The 21,686-nt window shown below is 43.9% G+C and overlaps 1 protein-coding gene across 2 annotated transcripts in view; it reads left to right on the forward strand.

The window, feature by feature from the left end:
- The window catches only part of fam172a (family with sequence similarity 172 member A), a 156,927-nt gene that overhangs the window by 66,710 nt on the left and 68,531 nt on the right, over positions 1-21,686 (forward strand). For both annotated transcript variants that reach the window (XM_034595307.1, XM_034595308.1), the window contains exon 8: positions 9,804-9,923. In XM_034595307.1, coding sequence (XP_034451198.1) covers positions 9,804-9,923 — 120 coding nt within the window. The remainder of the gene's footprint in view (positions 1-9,803; positions 9,924-21,686) is intronic.

The following is a 21,686-nucleotide window of genomic DNA, read 5'->3' on the forward strand; positions in this document are numbered from 1 at the left end:
CCGCTGAGCTGCTGGACCACCTGCGCACAGCCATTCAGAAACAAACACACCGAAATATATAGCTCTACTTGTTGTGATATAATAAAATCCAATACAAGAAAAAAACACCTTAAGCTTGAATTGACACCTGTCTCGCTCTGTATTTATACATCTGAGACTCATAAAATTATATTGTACATCTTTTTTTTACTACTTTATTTTCCACAAAGATTTGACACATACACCGACACACACACACACACAGACACACACACACACACCAATCCCCTGATAGAGTTGAGTTGATTAATACGCTTCCTTACACACATTAATAAGCTCTTAACTGCTTTTAGGATTCTTACTTTTTAGCCTTGGGTTCATAGTGTGCAACCTCTCAACCTTATCTAATCCCTCTCCTCTAGCTCCAGATCGCACACTGGGCCATTTTAAGGGGGGATGTCGGTTGAGGAAGGAAAGAGAGAACACAAGGAGGAATGGAGGGATAGAACGTCTGATCGAAGGGATGCTGATGAGGATAGTGGAAGGGTTTTGGGGCTGAGGGGGGGGCTACTTTCTTAGCACTTTGCCATATAGAAGTTTGGGAGTTCACTTTACTCTGAATTTTAGCAGTAATCCAGTTAGCTATTTTCTGTCAGCCAAGCGGAGGAATGGCAGGAACAAAAGGCACATTCATGGGCTTAAGAAGCTTCCAAAGAGTTCACCCAAGGCTGGCTGGCTGGGATTAGGCCAGCAGGCCCTGGAAAGAAGAAGGGGGGAAAAAAAGAGCAAGGGGGACAAAAAACAGAGCTTCGCCTTTTTTTTTTTTTCTTTTTTTTTTAAGCACCACTTATTTTTATAAATGACTTGAATACTTTTCTCCCTTATTTTTTTTTTTTTTAAATGCTTTTCCTTTTAACATCTCACATTGTACTTTTCTCAAATGTGCAGCGAGAGGTGTAGACTGAGAGGCCCTCGCTTCAAGCAGCCGATTGAGGCAGTGCCTTGGTCTTTTTCCTCCCTCTATGTTCAGCTTCAGTGCAACTTCATGAATGAGATGTGCGTATATGAGTGAGAGTGGAGGACATTGAATGCTTTCACAATCGCATCTCGCTGCTTTTCTCTGCAATTACTCATTTGGCACAATCACAACACAATAGAGGAAAATAATATTGGAACTCCTGAAGGCGTTGTTTAACTCTTTTATGGTAAATCATTTTTACCCTTAAGTCTGGTACAGGTTTGAAACGATTACCGGTTTCATGTTATGTCGTTGTAGAATTCCAGACGATTAGTTGTACCGTTTCAATCGTTAATTAGCGTAATTAACGTCATGATTTGGTTGATACTGTCCAGCATTAACCGAAGTTAGCAGAGCTACTCTCAGACATGCACTGAACTCTGAAATCTCCGGAAGGGGAATGTCCAAATGAGAATCTGTGGACAGGGGGAATCGAACATTGGAAAACACATTTGCTTTCTTTGGCATTATCATGATATTCTTTAGCCTTCCTTCTTCAGTGGTAATGTTGCACATTTGATTTGGTGTTATATGATGCAACAGTATTTTAGTTTCTAATAAATGTATTATTTAGCTCATGTTTTTAACCTTTTTAGCATAGTTATTACAACACCACTGTAATATTGATAACCTTGATAACCTTGATAATCGTGATACAAAATTATCACACCGTTTCATCTCTAGTCTGGTTAGATATAATGTCAGATCCAGAAAACAAGACACATTTTTTTATATCATCCCTTTAGTTTTTCTGCCTTCATTGCAGATGCAGGACTCCTCTGAGTATCGTACCCTCCAAGTTCCTGGCGTCTAAGAGGCTAAACAGGGGGTCTTGTCGTGTCTCATACTTGTCTGACTTGTGGACTGTACAGGGTGTGTTTCCTAAAGGACTGAGTATCCATTATTAAGCCCCTGCCTCTCCAGGACCCATTATTCCCAGCTGCAGCTGTCCGCAGGGGCAGGCTGAGATCCTTGTCCTTGTCTGTGCTTAGCAGATGACGTCCTCTATCCCCATGTTCTAACTGTACTACAGAACATCCCAAGGATTCACTAATGTACTTGCACACACACACACACACACACACACACACACACACACACACACACACACACACACCTACACAAACACACACACACAGCAAAACCTGATTATAAACATTAAGACATTGACACACAGGCACACACACCGGTAATTGTATTTGACACAGCTCTACAGTGTTTCTCTATGGGACCGGGCTTTTGCTCTTTGTCACCTTCACCCCTTTGCCCCAATGTGTGGCCCACAAGCAATTATACAGACAGGGTTTATTTGACCTTTGGCCTGTGGTCGTGCCAAGAAGGTGAGGCTCAGCATTTCCAAGGACAGGTAGGGACTTGATTAACCTCTGAACTTGGTCAGAGGAGCGGTCAATGACCAGGGCCAGGGGGCAGCTGACCTACATGCTGCAGAGAACAAATTGGCGTGATGCCATCTTTATATTTGGGGTTGAGTGTGCTCGAGAAAAAAAAACGATTTGAGTAGTGCACAAGTGTTTCTGTCTCTATGAGCTTTGTTTCCATGTTTAAGGCAACTGTACAAGTACACCAGGCTGTGTGGTATGTTTTAATTTAGCGTACGAATATGAATTTAGTGTATAAGTGAGTGTGTTTGACTTTCCAAAGTTTTAAAGGGCCGTTAGTCAGTTAGATTTTGTGTTTGCTGGTGTGTGCGAGCATTTCTGAATGTCTGTGAATGTGTAGCACACAACTTCGGTGTGTGTGTGGATGCATACCTGTGTGTTTGCGTGTTTGCTCAAGGCAGAACAAGTGTAGCTGGTCTCAGATCCCTGCTCCCAATCTTCTAGTCAGGTCAACCATCAAACACATCCATCCTGCCCTCCCTCGCACCTCCTCCCCTCCTTCTGAGCCCCCTCCCTCCTTCCCTGTCTCTCCCTCTCTCTCTCTCTTCTATCTCTGCACACAACCCTGCTGTGGATACAGGCTGACCCGAATAAAGACGTAGACACACACACAAACTCACACGCAGACACACACACAGCACCTCGGGGTCATACTGGAACAAACACAGCCTTGTCTGCCTGCCTGCTCTCCTTTGCCTTATGTCAATTAAGGGCTCGCAGTAATTTCACCTGACAATCCGGGCGGCAGCGCGAGGCTAGCCGAGATGTCACAGCGATGACCTTTCTGGCCCGCAGCCGCTCTTTTCTAATAAAGAATCTCACAAACCCACAGCAACTTCCTTTGTACTTTGTTAATGAGTTATTGATTTGAAACAATGCCCCGGCAAATATTGTCAGAGCAGGCTGACCCCGCCAAGGTCATGCTATTTTATTGTGTACAGTCTGAGCACGCTAATCTGCACGTGGGATGACATGTACGCCATTGTTTCTCTCTCTCTTGCTCTCTCTCTTTCTTTCTCTCTCTCTTTCTTGCTCTCTCTTTCTCTCCCTCTCTCTCTCTCTCACTCTGTCTCTGTCCTCATACTGTACATCCCCTCACTGTGCACTTGAATAACACACCTCCACATACATTTCTCTCACACTCACGCGCTTGTGCAGTCGCCCCCCCCTCCCACTTCTGTTAGTCTTACACACGTTTTTCACCTCATTCTCCCTTTTCTCCATCTCTTTCTCACATCATTATATTCCCAGCTCTCCATAGGCACCGTACCTGCTAATTACCCACAATGCCACAGTCATTATTTTCCCATCTCTGCCGCTAATTTGCTCCATAGCTGCCTTTTCCCCCCACTCTCGCAGACCCATCAGCTCGCAGACAGCTTCTTGCTAACTTCAGCTCTCTGTCTGTCTGCCTCAAAAGCCAGAGAAGAAAGAAAGAAAGAAAGAAAGACGAGAAGGGAAGGAAGTTAAAAAAAAAAAAGGAAAAGAGATTGCGAAGGAGTTCACATCCCAGACATTGATTAGAACGCAATTGCAAACAGGTGTCACCGCGGTCCACTTTTTAATTGTGTGCACAGAGACATGTGCGCAATCACGCACACACAAACAGGGACTAACTCGCTCTAATAATCTCTTTGCTAACATGTAATTACGAACATTGCTTATTTAATATTTAATCATTAGGCCAAATGAAAACAACCCTGCCCTGTGCTGACCAGGATATATTAAAGTGTATAATGACTGGATGTGGGTTTACCCAGTGGCCTGAGAGCAGGAGGGGACTGAGAGATTGAAATCGGTCAGACAGAGTTTATAGGAGTCTGGGTATTCTTGTTGTGACTTATTGAAGGAGAGCTCCTCTGTAATTTGAGTCATTTGTTTCTGCCTCTTCCTTTGCAGGAAGGAACCCTGAAATTATATATTTTGTGTGTGCTGTGTGATTCTGTTGACTCTACGTCAACTGACACCTTAAGATACTTATCGACATTTTTGGGAGATTGGAACCAGTGCACCCGGGTAAAAGAGCCCAAATCCAATAAAGTTGTTTAGGCATCCCGTGACACTGTCCTGACACTTCTGGCTCCAGCTGAAAGCTTCCTGAGCGTAAAAAGTAGAATGGCCCTTATCCACTAGATTCCGTCCGGTCCACACTTCTCACCGTCTCCTAGACTAGAAGTCCCAGCTCCCTCAGAAGTTTTCTAAAGTTGTGTGTTTTTTGGACGACCGGGAAGGAGGAGCAGAAGGGAGGAGCAGGGAGGTCTGAAGCGGTTGTTTGTCAGAGTGTGTTGATGTTGTTAGATTCATTGTTTCCTGTGTTGGTCAGACGCTGGGTTTGTGTTGGCGTTGGGGCTGTTATTCTGGCTGCAGCACACTCCTCTCATCCGCTCTCCTCTTTCTGCTTCTCATTACAATGAATAAACACAGGGCAAGTATTGGACAGGACAACTTTTGAAGAAACAGGAGTGTGTGTGTGTGTGTGTGTGTGTGTGCATGTGAGTTATAGTCTGTGTGCATTCAGACCTGGAGCATGCCTCTTTGTGTGTGTTTGTGTGTGTTCAAGGGTGCAGGCAATTATGTGTGGCATTGGAACAGAGGGTGAGCTGTTATTGTGTAAGTAGTGGAAAGAGCTAAATTGAACAAATTTTTTGAAACTAGACAATTGGAAGGAAAACACATTCAACAGTTGGAACCACTTATGGACTGAAAGTGGGATAGGTAATTCTTCACAAAGTTGCGTGCAGGTTGTGTAGCAGTTTTAATGGTGACATCAGTTTTTAACACATAATCAGCGTTCAGCAGAAACCTGCCTAAAGCTGGGATTTTGGTTCGTTTACTCACTGTAGCCTTTTGTATTGTGGAAAAATGGATATATACAGTATATCGCTCAAAGCTGTGTTTGGCAGAATCCTCACTGTACTGACTGAGCTGTCCAATCGCTGAGCATATATCACTTTAAGCGCAAGCTGTGTGATGAAGGTACTTACACAAGATTGCACTACAGGGAGCTGTCTGCACTAGAGGTCGTGATGACTGACAATAAATGCAGTTCGGTTTGCATGCATGCAGGTGTGTGTGTGTGTGTGTGTGTGTGTGTGTGTGTGTGTGTGTGTGTGTGTGTGTGTGTGTGTGTGTGTGTGTGTGTGTGTGATTAGCTACCTTTGGGGACTAATTTCCGACTAGAGACCTCTAAATCAGCTTGTCCAAACGGGGACTAAAGTCATGTACCTGTTTGTGAAAAAGATAATTTTGGGGTCATTGGTTAAAGAGGCTGTTTGTAAGTTTTCTCTGCTGCCAACTGTGGTTTCTCCCTGGCAGCAGGTGGTGATTATACTAAACCCTCTTTGTAGCGCTTCTTCTTCAGGGCAGGCTTGACATCACGGTAACTCACTCTCAGAAAGGGACTATACTACAGTATATATCTCTTCTATTGGAAAGAGCCAATCCAAGCTGACTTTGGGCGAGGACACCCAGTGCATCACAGTGCTCATATAGAGGGAAACACCCATTCAATCTCACATTTACAACCACGAACAATTTTGTGTCTCCAATTAACCTAAGCTGCAAGTTCCTGGACTGTGGGACAAAGCCAAAGGACCTTGCAGAAACAAGGATCAGGTTTAAACCCAGAACCTCGCTGTTGTGAGGGGACAGTGCCAACAACTGCACCATCTTGCCACCCCGGTAGAGTTTCAGTAGAGGCAAATAGAAGCAACACAAAGGTTACCGTTACTGAATGCTGTTGCTTTCCACTGCTGGAGACAGTCCTTGGCGAGTACAGGAAGGAAGTTTGACGCTAAACTAAACTTAACTGCTGTTAGTGCTGATGTAGTAGCAAAGCTTACAAGCACCTTTAAGGTAAGGGTTATGTTAAGGTCAGGATTTGGCAAGTAGGGGTTATCATTTTGGTGAATTTAAAGCTATGTAATGTCCTAAAAGTGTTTGTGTGCATTTGTATGTGTGTGTGTGTGTGTGTGTGTGTGCGCGTGCGCGTCCACGTGCGGGTTGTAAATTGCAACTCAACAGCTGAACCTGTCAGACTCCTCTCCTCTGCTCGACTCACGGAGATAGGCTGTATACCCACCATAATGTGTACGGCTCTCTCTAACTCTCTCTCTCTTCCACTTTCCCTCTGTCTATCTGTGCATCTCCCCTCTCTGCTCCTTCGTCTCTGGCTCTCCCACCATTTTTATTTCTTTTTGATAATAGTTAGCTGTCAGCATCTGGAGACTGTCTGGTCCTGAGACTGTCTCGGGAGCAGATTTGTGTTTTATATTCTCTGCGGGGACAGTATGGATCCCTATGTATGTAAACACACACAAACAGTGCACTCCCTCAAGTGTCCCTTGACAGTCATGGCTGAAGGATGTTGGCAACAGGTGTGCAGTTGGGATGCAACTCTGACAGTGCTGGCAGATGCACTCACAGCACACAAACACACACACACACTCACAGCACACAAACACACATGCACACACTCTAATACACACAAACAAACTGGGGGGGGGGAACTGTGAACAAATAAATAAATAAGCTGAGATACTGTGTGAGAGCCGGTGACAGGAAGCCGGTCTCGCAGGGCAGTGTGTTCCACTGCAGCTAATTAACCCCAGGAAATAATTGCTACAATATGCAAATGCTGTTTAGATAATTCACTACACTGCCATGCCAGGTAGTCAGTCACTCTGTCGCCTGCCGCTGAGGGTGCAGGCAAAGATAGTGTGTTGTTGTTGTGTGTATATTTGTGTGTGAGGTTGGGTGATGGAGTCAGGAGCACGGGGAGGAACTTGTTTGCCACCATCACGACATCAAGCACGCAATATGTTTTTGAAAATTAGGAGTGTTATTCACAGTATAACAATAAATACCCTCCTCTTGTTTTTACCTTGACCGAAAAATCCTAGTTTTTCAGGTGTTATTCGTTTTTGGTTATGTTTTTGTCAATGTTTAATTCTTTAGTTAGCAGGATTACACAAAATCTAACCGACAGATTACCATGAAACTTGATTGAAGGATGCGTTATGGGTCAGGGAAGAACCCAGAACATTCTTTTTCACATTTTCACTGTTTTCCCAGCGAATACTTGGTGAACATAAAAATACATTTAGGACACTGATATCTATGAATTTGTGTGAGTTGGTGCAGCTGTATTGAATTCAAGGGGACTGTCGGGCCTTGGCGAAGGTATGAGCTCTATTGAGTGCCTTTTTAGTTTGAATGTCTGTTTTTCAGTAGTGATATTGCAAAAACTACCAGACAGATTACCATGAAAATACTGTAGCTGGAAGGATGCGGTGTGTGTTAGGAAAGAACCCACTAGAATTTGATGAAGATTCATATCAGGGTGTGGATCCATTTGTTTTTTCACTTTCTTGAGCATTGCAAGATTTTTCTACATTTTCATTGATTTCCCAGGGAATAATTCATGGATCATGATGAAAAAATCGGACACATTTAGGGAACCTTTATCTATGAGATCAATGTTATAAAATCTGGAGAGAGTGAATTTTTGTGGTTTCACAAGGGCACTGTTTTGCCTTTAGTGGAGGTATGTGTTGAGTCCCATTGTAGCTTCTATAACAATTTTGGAAGTAACTGATATGAAATACATACACATGTGCACACGTGCATAAAGGTGCTACGCCCTGTACGGTAGTCAACCCTGCCTCATGTCTCCATTGTCACTAAAGCGTGGTTGGAAAAGTGGACAAAAACTGGAGACGTGGGGGAGAAGAACAGGTGGAATTGGTAGAGGAGAAGTTGAAGGTATAGAAGAGAAGGAGGGAGGAAGGGAGGGAGGGAGGAAGGCTAATGAAATGGGCTTCGCAGATGAAGGGTGACATGGCGGAGGAGAGAGGAGGGAGACTTCAAAGCACTTTGATGCCACAGCCTTTCAGACAGACAACTCTGCTTCAGCAGCCAGCCGCTCCGATAACACAAACACACACACACACACACACACACACACACACACACACACACACACATATACACAAGCACACGCACAGCCGTGGTGGCAGAAGGGCAGGGCAGAGCAGAGTTGCCTGCTCTTGCATCACGCTCTGTGAATGGAAGTAGGTTCTGACACTCCAACCCCCACATGCTAATCTGGCAGTAAACACAAACACTCTGACAGGTTAATTTACCTCTAGACAAACACTGCAACAAAAACACACATCAGCACATCATCAAACAGCACAAGCACACACACACACACAATGCACACAAACTTGTACACACAGAAAAAGTCTCATCAAATCACAAGCTGTCTTATACTTTCTTGTAAAAATAAAGACCATATTTTGGGTTTCGTCGATGTGTTGTAAACTTTTCCTCTCGGTGTGTATCCTCATGAGAGCGACTGTTGAAGTCTTTATCTCCCTGTAATAATGTACCGTCTCACTTAGCAAAATACAAACACATTTATGGAAACGAACCTGATTGTCTCTTAAGTTGCTTCCTCTGTCCTTTACCTCGCATCACTAATTTTTTGTTTTGGCGTCACACAGAAGAGTTTGACACTCAATTGACAGATTAGGTCACGTTCTCTTTAGGCCATGTGTCTGTTTTCTCTGCCGTGTATCCAAACAGTGGATACACGGCAGAGCCATGTGTAGTGCAACTTCTTGTGGGAATGTATCGTTGAATTCTATTGTGAACCAGACAGTTTGATAGGAAATCAAAGTCTAAAATCAATGTCACAAGTTCATTAACGGATGCCCTTTTCCCGCCTGTACTTTTACTATTGTTCTCTCCAGCCCTGGATAAGCGCTTGCATCTCTGGTTAATTAAACATGTCTTCTAGCTACGTGTGTGTGTGTGTCCTGCACGTGCATGTGTGCAGAAGAGGACAAATGCAGGTTTTTTATTTGTGGATTGTGTGTGCAACGCTACGTGCGTGTATGTTATTTGTTCGTATGCATTTGTATATCTTCTCTCTATTGTTTTTTCTTTTGACCTTCCCCTAGCGTCGTCCCATTATGCCTCTACTGGTGTATAGATGGATCATCGATTCAGCAACAGGGTACAAATTAAGATTTAAACGTTACGTCTCCCAGGCTATTGAGTTTTACATTTAGGGCATTTGCAATATGCAAGACTTATTGATCTGCTGAAGTGTGGCTCTTTATAGAAATCACCTCAGGCCACCACCACCACTTTTTTTTTGGTTTCTCTTTTTATACCTCTCTTTTTGGCTGTCCCCGGGGGTGCCAGTTTTGATTCTGCAGCATTAAATTCTTAGAGTCTGACAACTCTATTGATGTTTAAGTCTCATTGGCTGGACACCATAAATGTTTCTTAATTGCGCGGCTTACTTGTCAGAGTTTGTTGACAGAGTTCAAGCTCATAATGTTTCCCTTCAGTCTATTTGGTCATGGATCTAACATGTGTTTGTGTGTGTGTTGCAGGAAAATGGTTCCTCCGAGGAACACGTGCTATACGTGTGGGACAACTTTGTGTCCAAAGCCGCTGCCAAGAATGTCTTCATCATGGCCCACAGCTACGGAGGGCTGTCTTTCGTTGAGCTGGTGAGTGTTGTAGTTTTCCACTTATCCTTCCTACCTCCCACTGACATAAAGACACACTGATACACACAATACGCTCCTGTCAGCACAATCACTCTCACACATGTTCATTCTGGAAAATCTGCATATTCCATCTCTTATGCAGACTCAAATTTGAGTTTACAATGCTACAGAACAAACAGTACATGCATACATGCATGCACGATAGTCGCGTTAAAAAAACTACATGCTCAAACCCGCACGCACATACATGTAAATACAAACATGCAGAGCAGTACAAGACTGGTCACCTCAGGGAGATGGGCATGTGAAACATCGTGTAACAATTAAAAATGAATAGCATTTGGTTTCTTTGAAAAAGGACTGCTTCTGTAAACAATCTGGCTCATCCTTGTCCTTGGGCAGTATCCACCTCCTCTACTCATCCTCACATCAAGAATGCGAGGGAAAGAGGGGCAAAGGAGAACGCTGGATAGCTCAATCTAGGGATGGCAGCACAACAACAGTGGTACTGTTAAGGCAGGTCTGCTGTGTAGCATGCAGATCTCGCAGCTTTAGGAACGACAGAGGATAGGTCGAGGGACGGTGGGAGGGAAGCGGATTTAAAAGAATTAATGGTACACAGGGGAGGGGGAAAATAAAAGTTTGTCCAGCCTGTTGGCTTTATAACTGCACCCTTGAGCTAAATGGGCCGACAGTGTGTCAAGTTGTTCTCCAGCAAGCTTCAGTGTTCAGATAGCCAATACTATGATGGTAAGTTATCATGAGTTTGTTTGTACCCTGCTAGGTCAGTACTTACTGTTTGACCTGTCCTCCATACAGTAAAGCAATGAAAACAGTACCACTCTGTTTAGTCCTGAACTGTATACTGACACATATAGTACATAAATAAATTATATGATGTAAAGATTCAAGCTACTGAGATGTGATGTGGTTGTAGAGTATTTACAGTTAATATATAGGGGGAAGAAATATACGTTGTTTGTGTTTTTTTGCAATAGAAAATATAAAGACATAATACTACTAATAATAATGATTTATTATAAGAAATGACAACATATTTTGGCTCATATTTCTATGTGTGTCGTAATTAAACAAATTCAGCAGATAAGTGTATAAAATAAGTATATACATAAGTATATATAACTATATATAAGCATGCGTGTATTTACAGCCAGTCTATAGCCAAGCTTATTACACTATATTAAGTTCCACTACTTCTCTCTGTAATTTACTTAACAGTGCCTGTGGTTTCTTGATCTGAAGGATTCCCTCCTACATTCTACATTGTTCAGGACACACACTCCATTCTTAGGTAGTGGAGGAGGAGGGAGGCAGCACAATGAGGAAGTGGCTAGTGGGGGATTAAAGGTGGGCACTTCTCCCACCGGTGTTTTCAGGAATATTTTATTTTCTCTCTTCCTCTTTCACCTACTCTTTTTTTTTTTGTTGAGTATTTTGTAATTTTAATTTAGCTGCTAAATATTCATGCAGTGTTTTGTCCGTGACAGCCTCACAATCTCCTGGGCTTTCTCCCTGTGTGACGAAGAGCTATTCTCTCTATTTGTATCTTTCTGTCTCTCTGTGTTTCCTTCAGTGGCAAGGTGTGTAAGTGTGTGTGTGTGTGTGTGTGTGTGTGTGTGTGTGTGTGTGTGTGTGTGTGTGTGTGTGTGTGTGTGTGTGTGTGTGTGTGTGTTTAGAGTAGAGGCCTCAACAAGGCTCTAACTGCTCTCTTTTATGTGATATCCCTGTCATGTGAAGGCCCTCTTAAAAACACTCAGACAATATGTGCATATATAGCAGATTCAGTATGGCGACGATAACATCAAAACAGACTTGAAAGACTCCTTGTGTTCACTTCAAGTTACAGTGTGTTCAAATACGCCATTGTCAGGTCTCCCTAGAGGCCATCCCAGCCTCTGTTGTCTATCAGTGTCGAAACTCCTTCACCTCCTCCAACCTGACACCAACACAAACATATACATAGTCACCCTCCCAACTTTTTAAAAACACTATATATTTGCACTATATATTTTTGTTTTGGAGCATTGTTCATATAAAGCCTTTTTTTTTTTTTTATCAAATGCCCTCAAACTTCTCCCCACCTACAGATGTGCACCTCCCATATACATAAGGCAGCCACTATACTCGTCTTACTTGTTAGTGGTCTGTTTTGCTCTCTCCCTCACACAGAAGCGTGCACACACTCACGCGCGCAAAACGTACACACACTAACGGGCACATGCCGTCTACTTAATTGAGGAGAAAGTGGTCCGGCGGGATGGGATGGGAGGTGTGTGCGCATGGGCAGGCGGGTGGAGAGTGGAGCCTTGCGGGATGAACCGTTTGACACATGAGAAGACCCAGAGAAAACAAGCTGTCTGCGGGTTAATCACTGCTCCCCTTTGCAGTTAATAAATACATTTCTGATCAAGCGCATCAAACAGGCCCGCCATTAATTTCTGCTGCTCGCTCCGGAGCATGTTAGCCCCTGTTTGGAGTGCTCAAGTGTTACATTGCAATTTGATTTCTTTTAAAACACTTCACAGTGTGTACGGACTAATTATAGATACATCAAAGAGTGGCTAACTGCCTTTGAATGAGAGAAAGACAGGCTTGTGCTGCAGGGGGAAGGGGAAGGCGCCCCCACCTTTTTTGTTTTGGCCCTTTTTCCCCATTCTCGAGCTATCGCATGATCCATCCATCCATCCATCTCAGTTCAATGTTTCCCCACTTCTGTCCTTCTCTCTGTCTCTTCCTCAGAGTCTGTTGTCTCCTCTGACATCTGTTTTCATGCTTGGCCAGCCTGTTCCTCCCTGCTCCTCCTCCTCCTCTCTCTGTCTCACTCAGCTGTGGAGTTTTAAAGGAAGATGGCAACCCAGTATACCTATATTTCTTATAGGTGTTAGCCTGTGGACTGTCCTTCTCTCTCTCTGTCATATAAACAACACACACATAAACTGGCCATGCTCGTTAAAGGTTCCAAGTTCACATTATGCGTTCTTCACCCGAGGGCGAAATCTCACCCGAGAAGGTACCAGCGAGATGAAGGGGCCGAGGCGATGGAGACATACAGACTACGGGCCCTGCCTCCACCTCTCCCTCTGCTCAGCCTGTCTTTTTCATCTTTCTTCGTTGCCAGGAGTGAGGTGGGGGTGAGCGTGGAAGCGGCGGTGGCGGCGGCGGTGGCGGCGGCAGTGGTGGTGATGTTGAGGAAGGGTTGTCTAACCTGCACTAACCTTCCCGCTCACGGAGTGAAAAAGGAGCTCTCTTATTGGATAGGACAAGGGGCAGCATTATATAAGGTCTTATGTAAGAATGCATCTGTCTCCCAGTACACAAATGTGTGGGTGCCAACCAGACAACCAGCCAGCCGCCACAACAGCCCTTCAAACACACGAGTACAGATTTTAAGTGTCCGCTACAAACAGGCCATATACATACAGTGCATGCCTGCAAAGTATCTGCCTGCACACTTTCTGGATAGCGCCATCTGTTTCAATCTATAATGAATATGGCTTGTTTTCTCTCTGCCGTCCTTGGTTTCATGTGTTTGTGTGTGTGTGTGTGTAAGTTGTGGTTAAGTGTCAGATGTGGGAAGAGATGCTCGAGGTGAGACAGACAGATATGGAGGTTTTTCTTTCGCTCCTTGTGGACTGCAGCATTTCACCGGTGTGTGGAGGATGAGAAAGATGAAACACTGCTGGGTGAATCAGACTCAGTCGGAGGAGAAGTTTGTTTTACTTTGCTCAGAGTTTAAAAAGTGGCTGAATTTCCGGGACCATGATATGGTAACCTTAGACTGAATGAGAAGTATTTATGTTTTATGGTATAGGAAGATGCATTTAGAAAAGTAAGTTATCCTGTGCATTGTTTATGTCTAAGCAGATTCACAAGTTGAAGTAAAGGTACTTTCCATAAATGCTCTTTGCAATTTCTCTGTAAAATAAAACCAGTTTTTAACTATTTGTTTGGTTTGCTGAGCCAGTTTTTAGGTATATGAACTGAGCCCTTTCACCACAATTCGCCATCCCAAAATCCACTCGGCTTTACATCCCCCCATTTCCTTCGTCCCCCTAATTCTCCCTCTCTCAGACGTGGTGACCCTCAGGGCAGCAGCGGTGCCAACTATGCCCTCTGTGCAGGGCTCTGGGTCTGGCAGTGGTCTGCACTGCTCCATGACTGGCATGGCAACAGCGAACTGGACACACGGTGTGTTCGGTGTGTGTGCAAACACTGTTTTCCACTCCACGCGGCTTCATTACTGTTCCCGTGTGGCTTTTATATAAGTTTGAGGATTTTCATACATTGCACGTTGGCTGTGTCAGAGGTCTGTTCAGCAATTGACACAATCTTCAGACCCAAGTTCACAACTTTTAAAAATGAAAGCTCTGTTATTCAGCTCGATATGCCAAGCATTGCAACAACAAAATAAATGTTGTGCTTTTGCTTTGTAGGCAAATTGCTGAAGAGGAAGTGATCAGCAACTGCGCCGCCCCGTGAATGTCTGCTTTGGTCTGATATGGTGAAGATAGATACGCTTGATGTTACTCTGATATTTATGTCATTTTTCTTCTTATGCATTTAGTTCTAGATATAAAAACAATGGAATTTTGGTTTGTGTCTTAAGATAAGTGAACTCAGGGTTAAGATTTTTCCACACTTTCCTAACTTTTAAAAACAAGTGATTGTTCACTAGTTGGCCAGAAAACAACACAAATATAAATAAGTCAAATTGGTTGGAAGTTGTTGGAAGTTTCCCCTTTTGTGGGAAGACTCCCGTTTCCACCCTGTTTTCAGTGTTTGTGTTTTCCTTTACTAAACATGGACCAACCTGTCTGCTGAATGTACAGACATAAAATGGATATTGCTGCTCTCACAGTATCTCAATCCAAGTCAGACGGCAAACTTGTTTACTTCCGTAAAAAGTGGACTGTTCCTTTAAACTCTGTCAAACTAATTTCCACATTTATATCCACATGTATCTGAAATGCTTGTGATGGACCCGTGCAACCTTCACCTGGGTTCATCACCACGCAAGCCAAAAAAAAAAATCACTTTAATTTGTTGACAAAATCATCCCAACTGAGAAAAAACGTCAGGCTGTGAAAATCCCCTCGTCTCATGTTGTATGCACGTCTCGGCCGCCTTCGTAACTCTGAGTGCCGGCCTGTCTGTTGCTTCTGGAGGGGATGAAGAGAAGGTTTGTTTTTATCTCAAGGTTCTCCATAGCTGGCGGGCTTGCGAGCGGTGCAGGAGCAGTGCAGTTTCCTGTGTGTACGTCTGTCTGCCGTGTGCTAACGTGCATGTGTGCGTATGTCCATCTATATCTGCAAGAGGGTGCACACGTATCGCATGGGTCTGTGTTTGCTTGTGTGAATGTCCACTTATGCATATGTGCATGTCGTGTGTGTGTGTGTGTGTGTGTGTGTGTGTGTGTGTGTGTGTGTGTGTGTGTGTGTGTGTGTGTGTGTGTGTGTGTGTGTGTGTGTGTGTGTGTGTGTGTGTGTGTGTGTGTCAGCCCTAGCCCGGAGAAGCCTGTAACAGCTTGGTGGCGAGCAGATCCACGTTATAGGGAGGAGAGGAGAAGAGGAAAGGAGGAGAGGGTGAGAGGGTGAGAGGGTGAGAGGCGATGATAAATGGCTGGGGCACACTAGCAGAAATTAGTGGAGCCGTATGCAAAGCTGTGGCATTTTGTTTGATGTGAAACAAAAGGACCACCATGACAAAAGTGCCTGCCAGCCAGCACAGCAGGACAGCAGCCCTTAGGACATACACCATCCACACTGATGGGGTGTGTGTGGCTGTGTGTGTGTCTGCACTTGTGCATGTATGTGGTAATGCATGCATATCATGCATACTCCTGTTTTCTAGTACTGTCTATATTGTGCATATTATCCCTCTCTGTGTTTTCGTGCGCCACTCGTAATGATAGACAATGCCGGGCCCTTTGTGCTCCATGAAAAGACGTGGCTTGTTCCTCAGAGCGGCTACAGCATATTTGCTCTATTAAGCAGCTGAAATATAGACGTCTAATTTCTTTGTGAATGAATAGGCATCTTAGAGAGCGGCTCTCCTCTTAACATAAGGATGTAAATTGAACTGTTTAAATGTCACGGCTAGCAAGCTGATTTGATTCGAATTGATTTGCTTGTTTCTGGAGAAAAGACCTTCCTTTCCAAACCCTAGCTGCGCTGGCTGCCACAGATAGACCAAGGTCTTTCTTTGCACCTCAACAACACATTGTGGGGCGTCTGAATTCTTCTATCTGCTGTGATTATGTACAAATGGCCTTCATTTGCCATCCATTTCAAAGCTGTAGTGCGGCATTGTGACTAGAGGCAGATGACGCAGACCAAATTACAGCGGGTTTGCTGCCTGAAAAGGATACTGACACAATAGGCTTTGTGAAGTATTCCCTTCAATACGTCGCCATTATTCTCACCTTTGTTGGTGTTTCTCTCTATGTTTCAGGAGCATCTTTGCTTTCTAGATTACATTTGTGGTGTTTGAAGAGGAGTGGGGGGGGGTTCGACATACTTCACTCTTGTCTCCCTCGTACTATTTTGTCAGTATCCAGAGAAATTGATTTTGTGCGAGAGTTTCCCATTTTTGTATTTATTGCATTTTTTGATTGCTTTCCTTATTAATTCTGTCTTGTTTTATTGTTGTACAGTCGCCGTCTGTTTATTAGTCATTTTTACATCTGCCTCTTTTTGTTGTACATATCCTGCTCTCCTCTTTTTGAGTCAGGTTGTTCGATAATATCTCAATAACCTGGAGGGAAGCAGCCTCAGCCCCCGAGGCAGGACAAAATTAATACAGGTGGCCAGAATACAGAGTGGATCACATCTGTCCATTGAGTTGTCCTCTGTCATGTGTCCTGTTTGCTGCCAGCATCTTTTTTTTTTTATCCTCCCATTTCCTCTTATACCTATTTTATTCCAAAGTTAGCAAGTATACAATTGACTCCTTTGCCACTGCCTTTCTGTTTTTTCCCCCTATGAGTCATGCTCCCTCACCTCACTGCAAGTGTTGCTTAGTGCATGTTATGTAGGGGGGAAAAAAACTGTTTTTCACATTGTTTCTAAGATGTAAAGTGGAAAAAGTTCAGCATCAGCATCTAGATAGAATCATTGTGTTCACCCAGGTGTCATGTTTCCATCACTGCCAATCAGCGAAACCAGGGAGTGAATGCCGACTGTACTCGTTCCCATTGCAGACATAAGCTAGATGACAGAGTTTGTTTTTTTTACCTGTGGAAACATTACTCACTACCTGACTAGCTTATCAGTGAGGATCAATGCTGTCAATGAGCAAGATGGATTTGAAGAATTTATATTTACAATATCAGTGATTTGTCCTCATGCAGTTTGTAAATGTCCATATATTTTCCTGCCATTTCGCAACCACACATAGGCCTATTACTCACAACCAGCTCGTGCCATGGAGACAAACGTTATTGTGTCGATTTTCTCTCATTTGCAGTGAATTCAGTCAGAGGAGTGAGATACAGTAGATGCTCCTGGAGGGCAGTTGCAGCTCAGAAAAGGCAGACTGGAAAGAGAAGCTCTCAGGGAAGTGATTCACCCTGCGTCCAGTCTGTAAACAGCTGTTTCCATGAACTGCGTTTCAGGAGTTCTATAGGTGTAAAGTAATTATATGAAGTGTCCATGTTTCGTTGCATTTTTTCGTACTTCTCAAACTTTTGTTCTCTTGAATGGGGCAGGGTTAAAAAGGTCGTCTGAGACATAACCAACAACCAAGGGTGAATCAAGGCAACACACACACACACATGCACACACATACATGGTATATAGTATATGTTTCTGTGGATATTTGTGTCTTGTTTTGATCAAATTCTCCTATAATATATATATATATATACTCAGCAGCCCAGAGGCAGATATGGAGCTGTTGCTCTCACCTCAAGCTCTGACACTGGACTGGTCGATACGCTTCAGGAGTGTTTGAATTGTGGAAGAACCCATATGTGTCGTTTACAGTAATTCTACGTTTCTGTCTCCTCTCAGTGGAAGTCTGTAGTTTGACTTCACAGCTGTCGGGTTTTTTTTCTCCCATGACCAGTTCAGTAAGTCCCTGTCTCTCATTTTTCCTACAGACAGAAAAGCCATCCATCGACACTGTTTCCTATATAGTGCATAATTAAGGCATGCATCACTTCTAATTGGTGTGTATTAGGTTTTGATTGAGGCCAATTTCAGGCTCCAGTTTATAAAAGTATCAGCAGCTGTTTGTTTTCAGGAGTTTTTCTCATCCAGTCCTTGGTCCGTGCTTTCAAATGACCGAGCGGGCTTTCACCAGGTCGCCACACACTCTGCTCCTCCGTTCCTCAAAACACATGGTTGCCATGGGGACGTAATTGAAAATCATTACATCTCAAACAAGTATTGTGGAGGTGACTATTCATAAGTGTCTCACCTTTTTGTCTTCCTGTTTTTTTTCCCCTCCCCCTCCCCCATGAAAAGGAAGTGAAGAATCCATCTGTCCTCAGCGCATCATTGTGCTAATGCTCCTTTCTAATCCCTCTTGTCCTGCTCCACCCGCCCCGTACCCCACCTCTTCAACACGGGGTCTTTCTTGCCACTTTTATGATATAAGAAGCCAAGCCTAGATGAAGTTCATTTGAGTCCAGTTAAATCTTGAGGGATTCATCATTACATATTTACTGGCTGAGGCTGATCTTGCTGTAAGGTTCTACCCTCGTCCCATTGATCTAGTGCGCATGTTCACTCCTGAGGTTACGGGACGTGCTTCCATTTGCATAAGGCCCTGGGCAAGGTTCTTTCCACCATTGATTGGCCTGTCCATGAGCGCCCCGTGCCTTCTCACATTGATCACTTTGTTTTTTCCCGGAGACAGTGCTACTCAGAGTTCAGCTCCTGCTCCGGCATATCAGACCTGCCGGAGGAAGAGAGAGAGAGAGAGAGAGAAAGAGAGAGAGGAAGAGGAGACGAAAAAGGAAAGAGTGAGCATGAGAGAAAGAGGGGAGAGTTGGAGTCAGAGGGGGTTGATGGAGAAAGTTTGGAGCTAATATCTTGATATTTTCTCGAAATACTTTCACTTTGAATTTTGACACTTGGGTTGAAAAAAATCAAATCCAGTTTCACCCTGCTGCCCCTGTGTCCTTTCTCCTCCAGCCTATGAGCTACAGCAGCTGCATGAGGAGGTACACTCATATTCTTCTGTATACTGATGAGAGGAGTCAACACATGCATGTCTGCACACCATCACATTAACAATGAAAGACACAGCACACACAAAAACATATTATCATTTCCACTCGTACCTGAATTGCAGCCCTCCTGCCTATATAGAGTTCATCCTCATCTTCTGGTTCAGCCCTGCTCTGTTGGTACTGGTGTGCTACAGAGAAAGATCTGCGCTGTCTTCCACTTCTTCTTTGGGCCTTTTTTTAACTCGTGTTGAACATTTCCTCTATTTTACCTTTGGCCTCATACCTGCATGGACATCCTTCTCTCCCTCGCTTGGTCAGTGCTCGTCAAGGAATCGCTGCTCCCCATCTTCTCTTGCTTCTCTCTCTGTTTCACACACACACACACACACACACACACACACACACACACACACACACACACACACACACACACACACACACACACACACACACACAGACACACACACGCACTCATATATTTCCGTAAGGCACTGAAAGTCTATGAAAAACATGATCCATGAGTTTTTAAAAAATATTTAAGATTCTTGACCAAGTGTCCAAGAGCTCTGAATAATAATCTTGCCCTTTATCTGATAATAACATGTCGGCTTATGTGTTTGTGTTTTTGTATTTTTTTTTTGCACACGGTCCATTGTGTGTTCATCCAGCATGGCGTCAGCGGTGGCGCAAGGCTCCGACTCCCATGATGCACCTCTCCTCTTTGTTCTGCCGTGCGAGAGCAGCGTGCGGCTTTGTCTGCCTCCCTCGTTCCTCTCGGCTCGTTGCCTCAGAGGCAAGGTCTCGCTCCCTTTCCCTCTCCCGTACTTCAGAGCTCTCTCGCTCTTTCATTCACTCTTTAGTACCCATTGGGCACAGCTCTCCGTTTCTTTTTGCTCCTCTGGCTGCGTTTGTCGCGTTTTAGCGTTCCTTCTTAATTCGCAATGAAACTCACTTCACTCGCTCATTCTTCCTTTGCCCCTTGCCCCCGTTGTCAAACCACTCCTCATTACTGTCCTTTTTCTTGTGACGCTCACCCTCCCTCATCTTATTTGGTCACACCCCTCTCTCCCTCGACACTCATCTGTAAACTTACCTCTCTCCATATAACTCGTCGCCCCACGTATATATGGTCTTTCGAGCGTTCTTTGCTCTGCCCCTTTGTTTCTGATTCTTTCATTTTCTCCTCCCTCTCTTAACCTCAACTTCACATCGCTATTTCATTCCTTGCATCTCACTCCGATCCTTCACTCGACACTGACCTTTGTTTTGTCTTTTTCAACAGGCTTCAGTGTGAGAGCACCAATTTTTATCCCCGCTCACAGTTTCCACTGTTACTATTAAAGATAATCCCTAAGGTTTATCTATTCTGTGTAAAACAACAAAATAAGTAACCGAAACTTCAATATCATGTTAAATGAATTATCTTTGTAATATTTAATTTAGTCCTACCTCTTTCAGTTCTTTATGAGAGAATCCTCATTTATCTCCTTTCACCGAGTAGATGTTACTTTGTCCTTTCTCCTATTTGTCCTCTTTTCTCTATCTTGCTTTTCATTCCTGCCAGTCCCTCATTCGCTGTGGCATTTCCATGCATTCACCTGCTGTGTGTGGGTGTGTCAGCTGGTTACGACCTAGGTCACCTTCACCAGAGACGGGATCCGAGCGGCTGACGTGAGGTTTGAATGTGGTGGAGATGACATGTTGACAGCTCAAATGAATCGCTTGTCACATGTCATTTTTTGTCCTCCCCCCTTGTTAATTCTGCCATAAGAATGCATACAATATAAGAGAGGAATCTTGAGGACATACGGGGTTGCAAATTGTCATGCAGGCATCACTCGTTTACTTTCCTGTCTTTTTTTCTTCTTCCTTTCTCTGCCCTCAACGGTGTGAATGGTCTCATTCTGCAGCGAATGCAGGAGGAAGAATAAGTGCAAGGAATTGAAAGGGGAGAAAAGTGTTGTTTCTGAAAAGCCGTGAGGAGCAGCAAGGCGGATCCTGGTGCAAATGTCAGTGAACCCACTGACTCTAGGGTTGAAGTTTAAACCCTCTCTCCCTCCTCTGCTTCTGTTCCTCTCGTCTCCTCTCTCTCTTCTTTTTGCATCTCCATCCACGCTCGCCTCCGTCACTCTCCCAGTCTTTCACTGCTTTCTAAAGTTCATTGAATGGGGAGTTGGTATTCTGTGGTTTTTGCGCCTTGCCTACTCCAAACGCTCCAAATACCAGGGTCACAGCATTCTTTCAACGTGTTTGTAAAGAATTTCTCAGAGTCGATGCATCACCTGCAGAACGCGCGGCTTATTTCCTTTTTACGCAGGATCGTGTTTTAACACATCGATGGGAATGATGGCAAATGGAACACACACAATCGCACAGTCACCTCATATTTTTCTGCACTCGAAGCTTGAAATACCACATTCTGACTATATTCAGCTAAATCTATTCCCAACTCTATAGCCTTTGATACTCATGGAAAAGCTAGTTTGAATCCATTATGGCAATCTTTTTATTTTTTCAGGGGTGTGTTTTAGTTATGTACCTGCAGTAAAACATATTTAAATTTTCAA

This window comes from Hippoglossus hippoglossus, chromosome 9 (genome assembly GCF_009819705.1).
Source record: "Hippoglossus hippoglossus isolate fHipHip1 chromosome 9, fHipHip1.pri, whole genome shotgun sequence".
Taxonomy (NCBI): domain Eukaryota; kingdom Metazoa; phylum Chordata; class Actinopteri; order Pleuronectiformes; family Pleuronectidae; genus Hippoglossus; species Hippoglossus hippoglossus.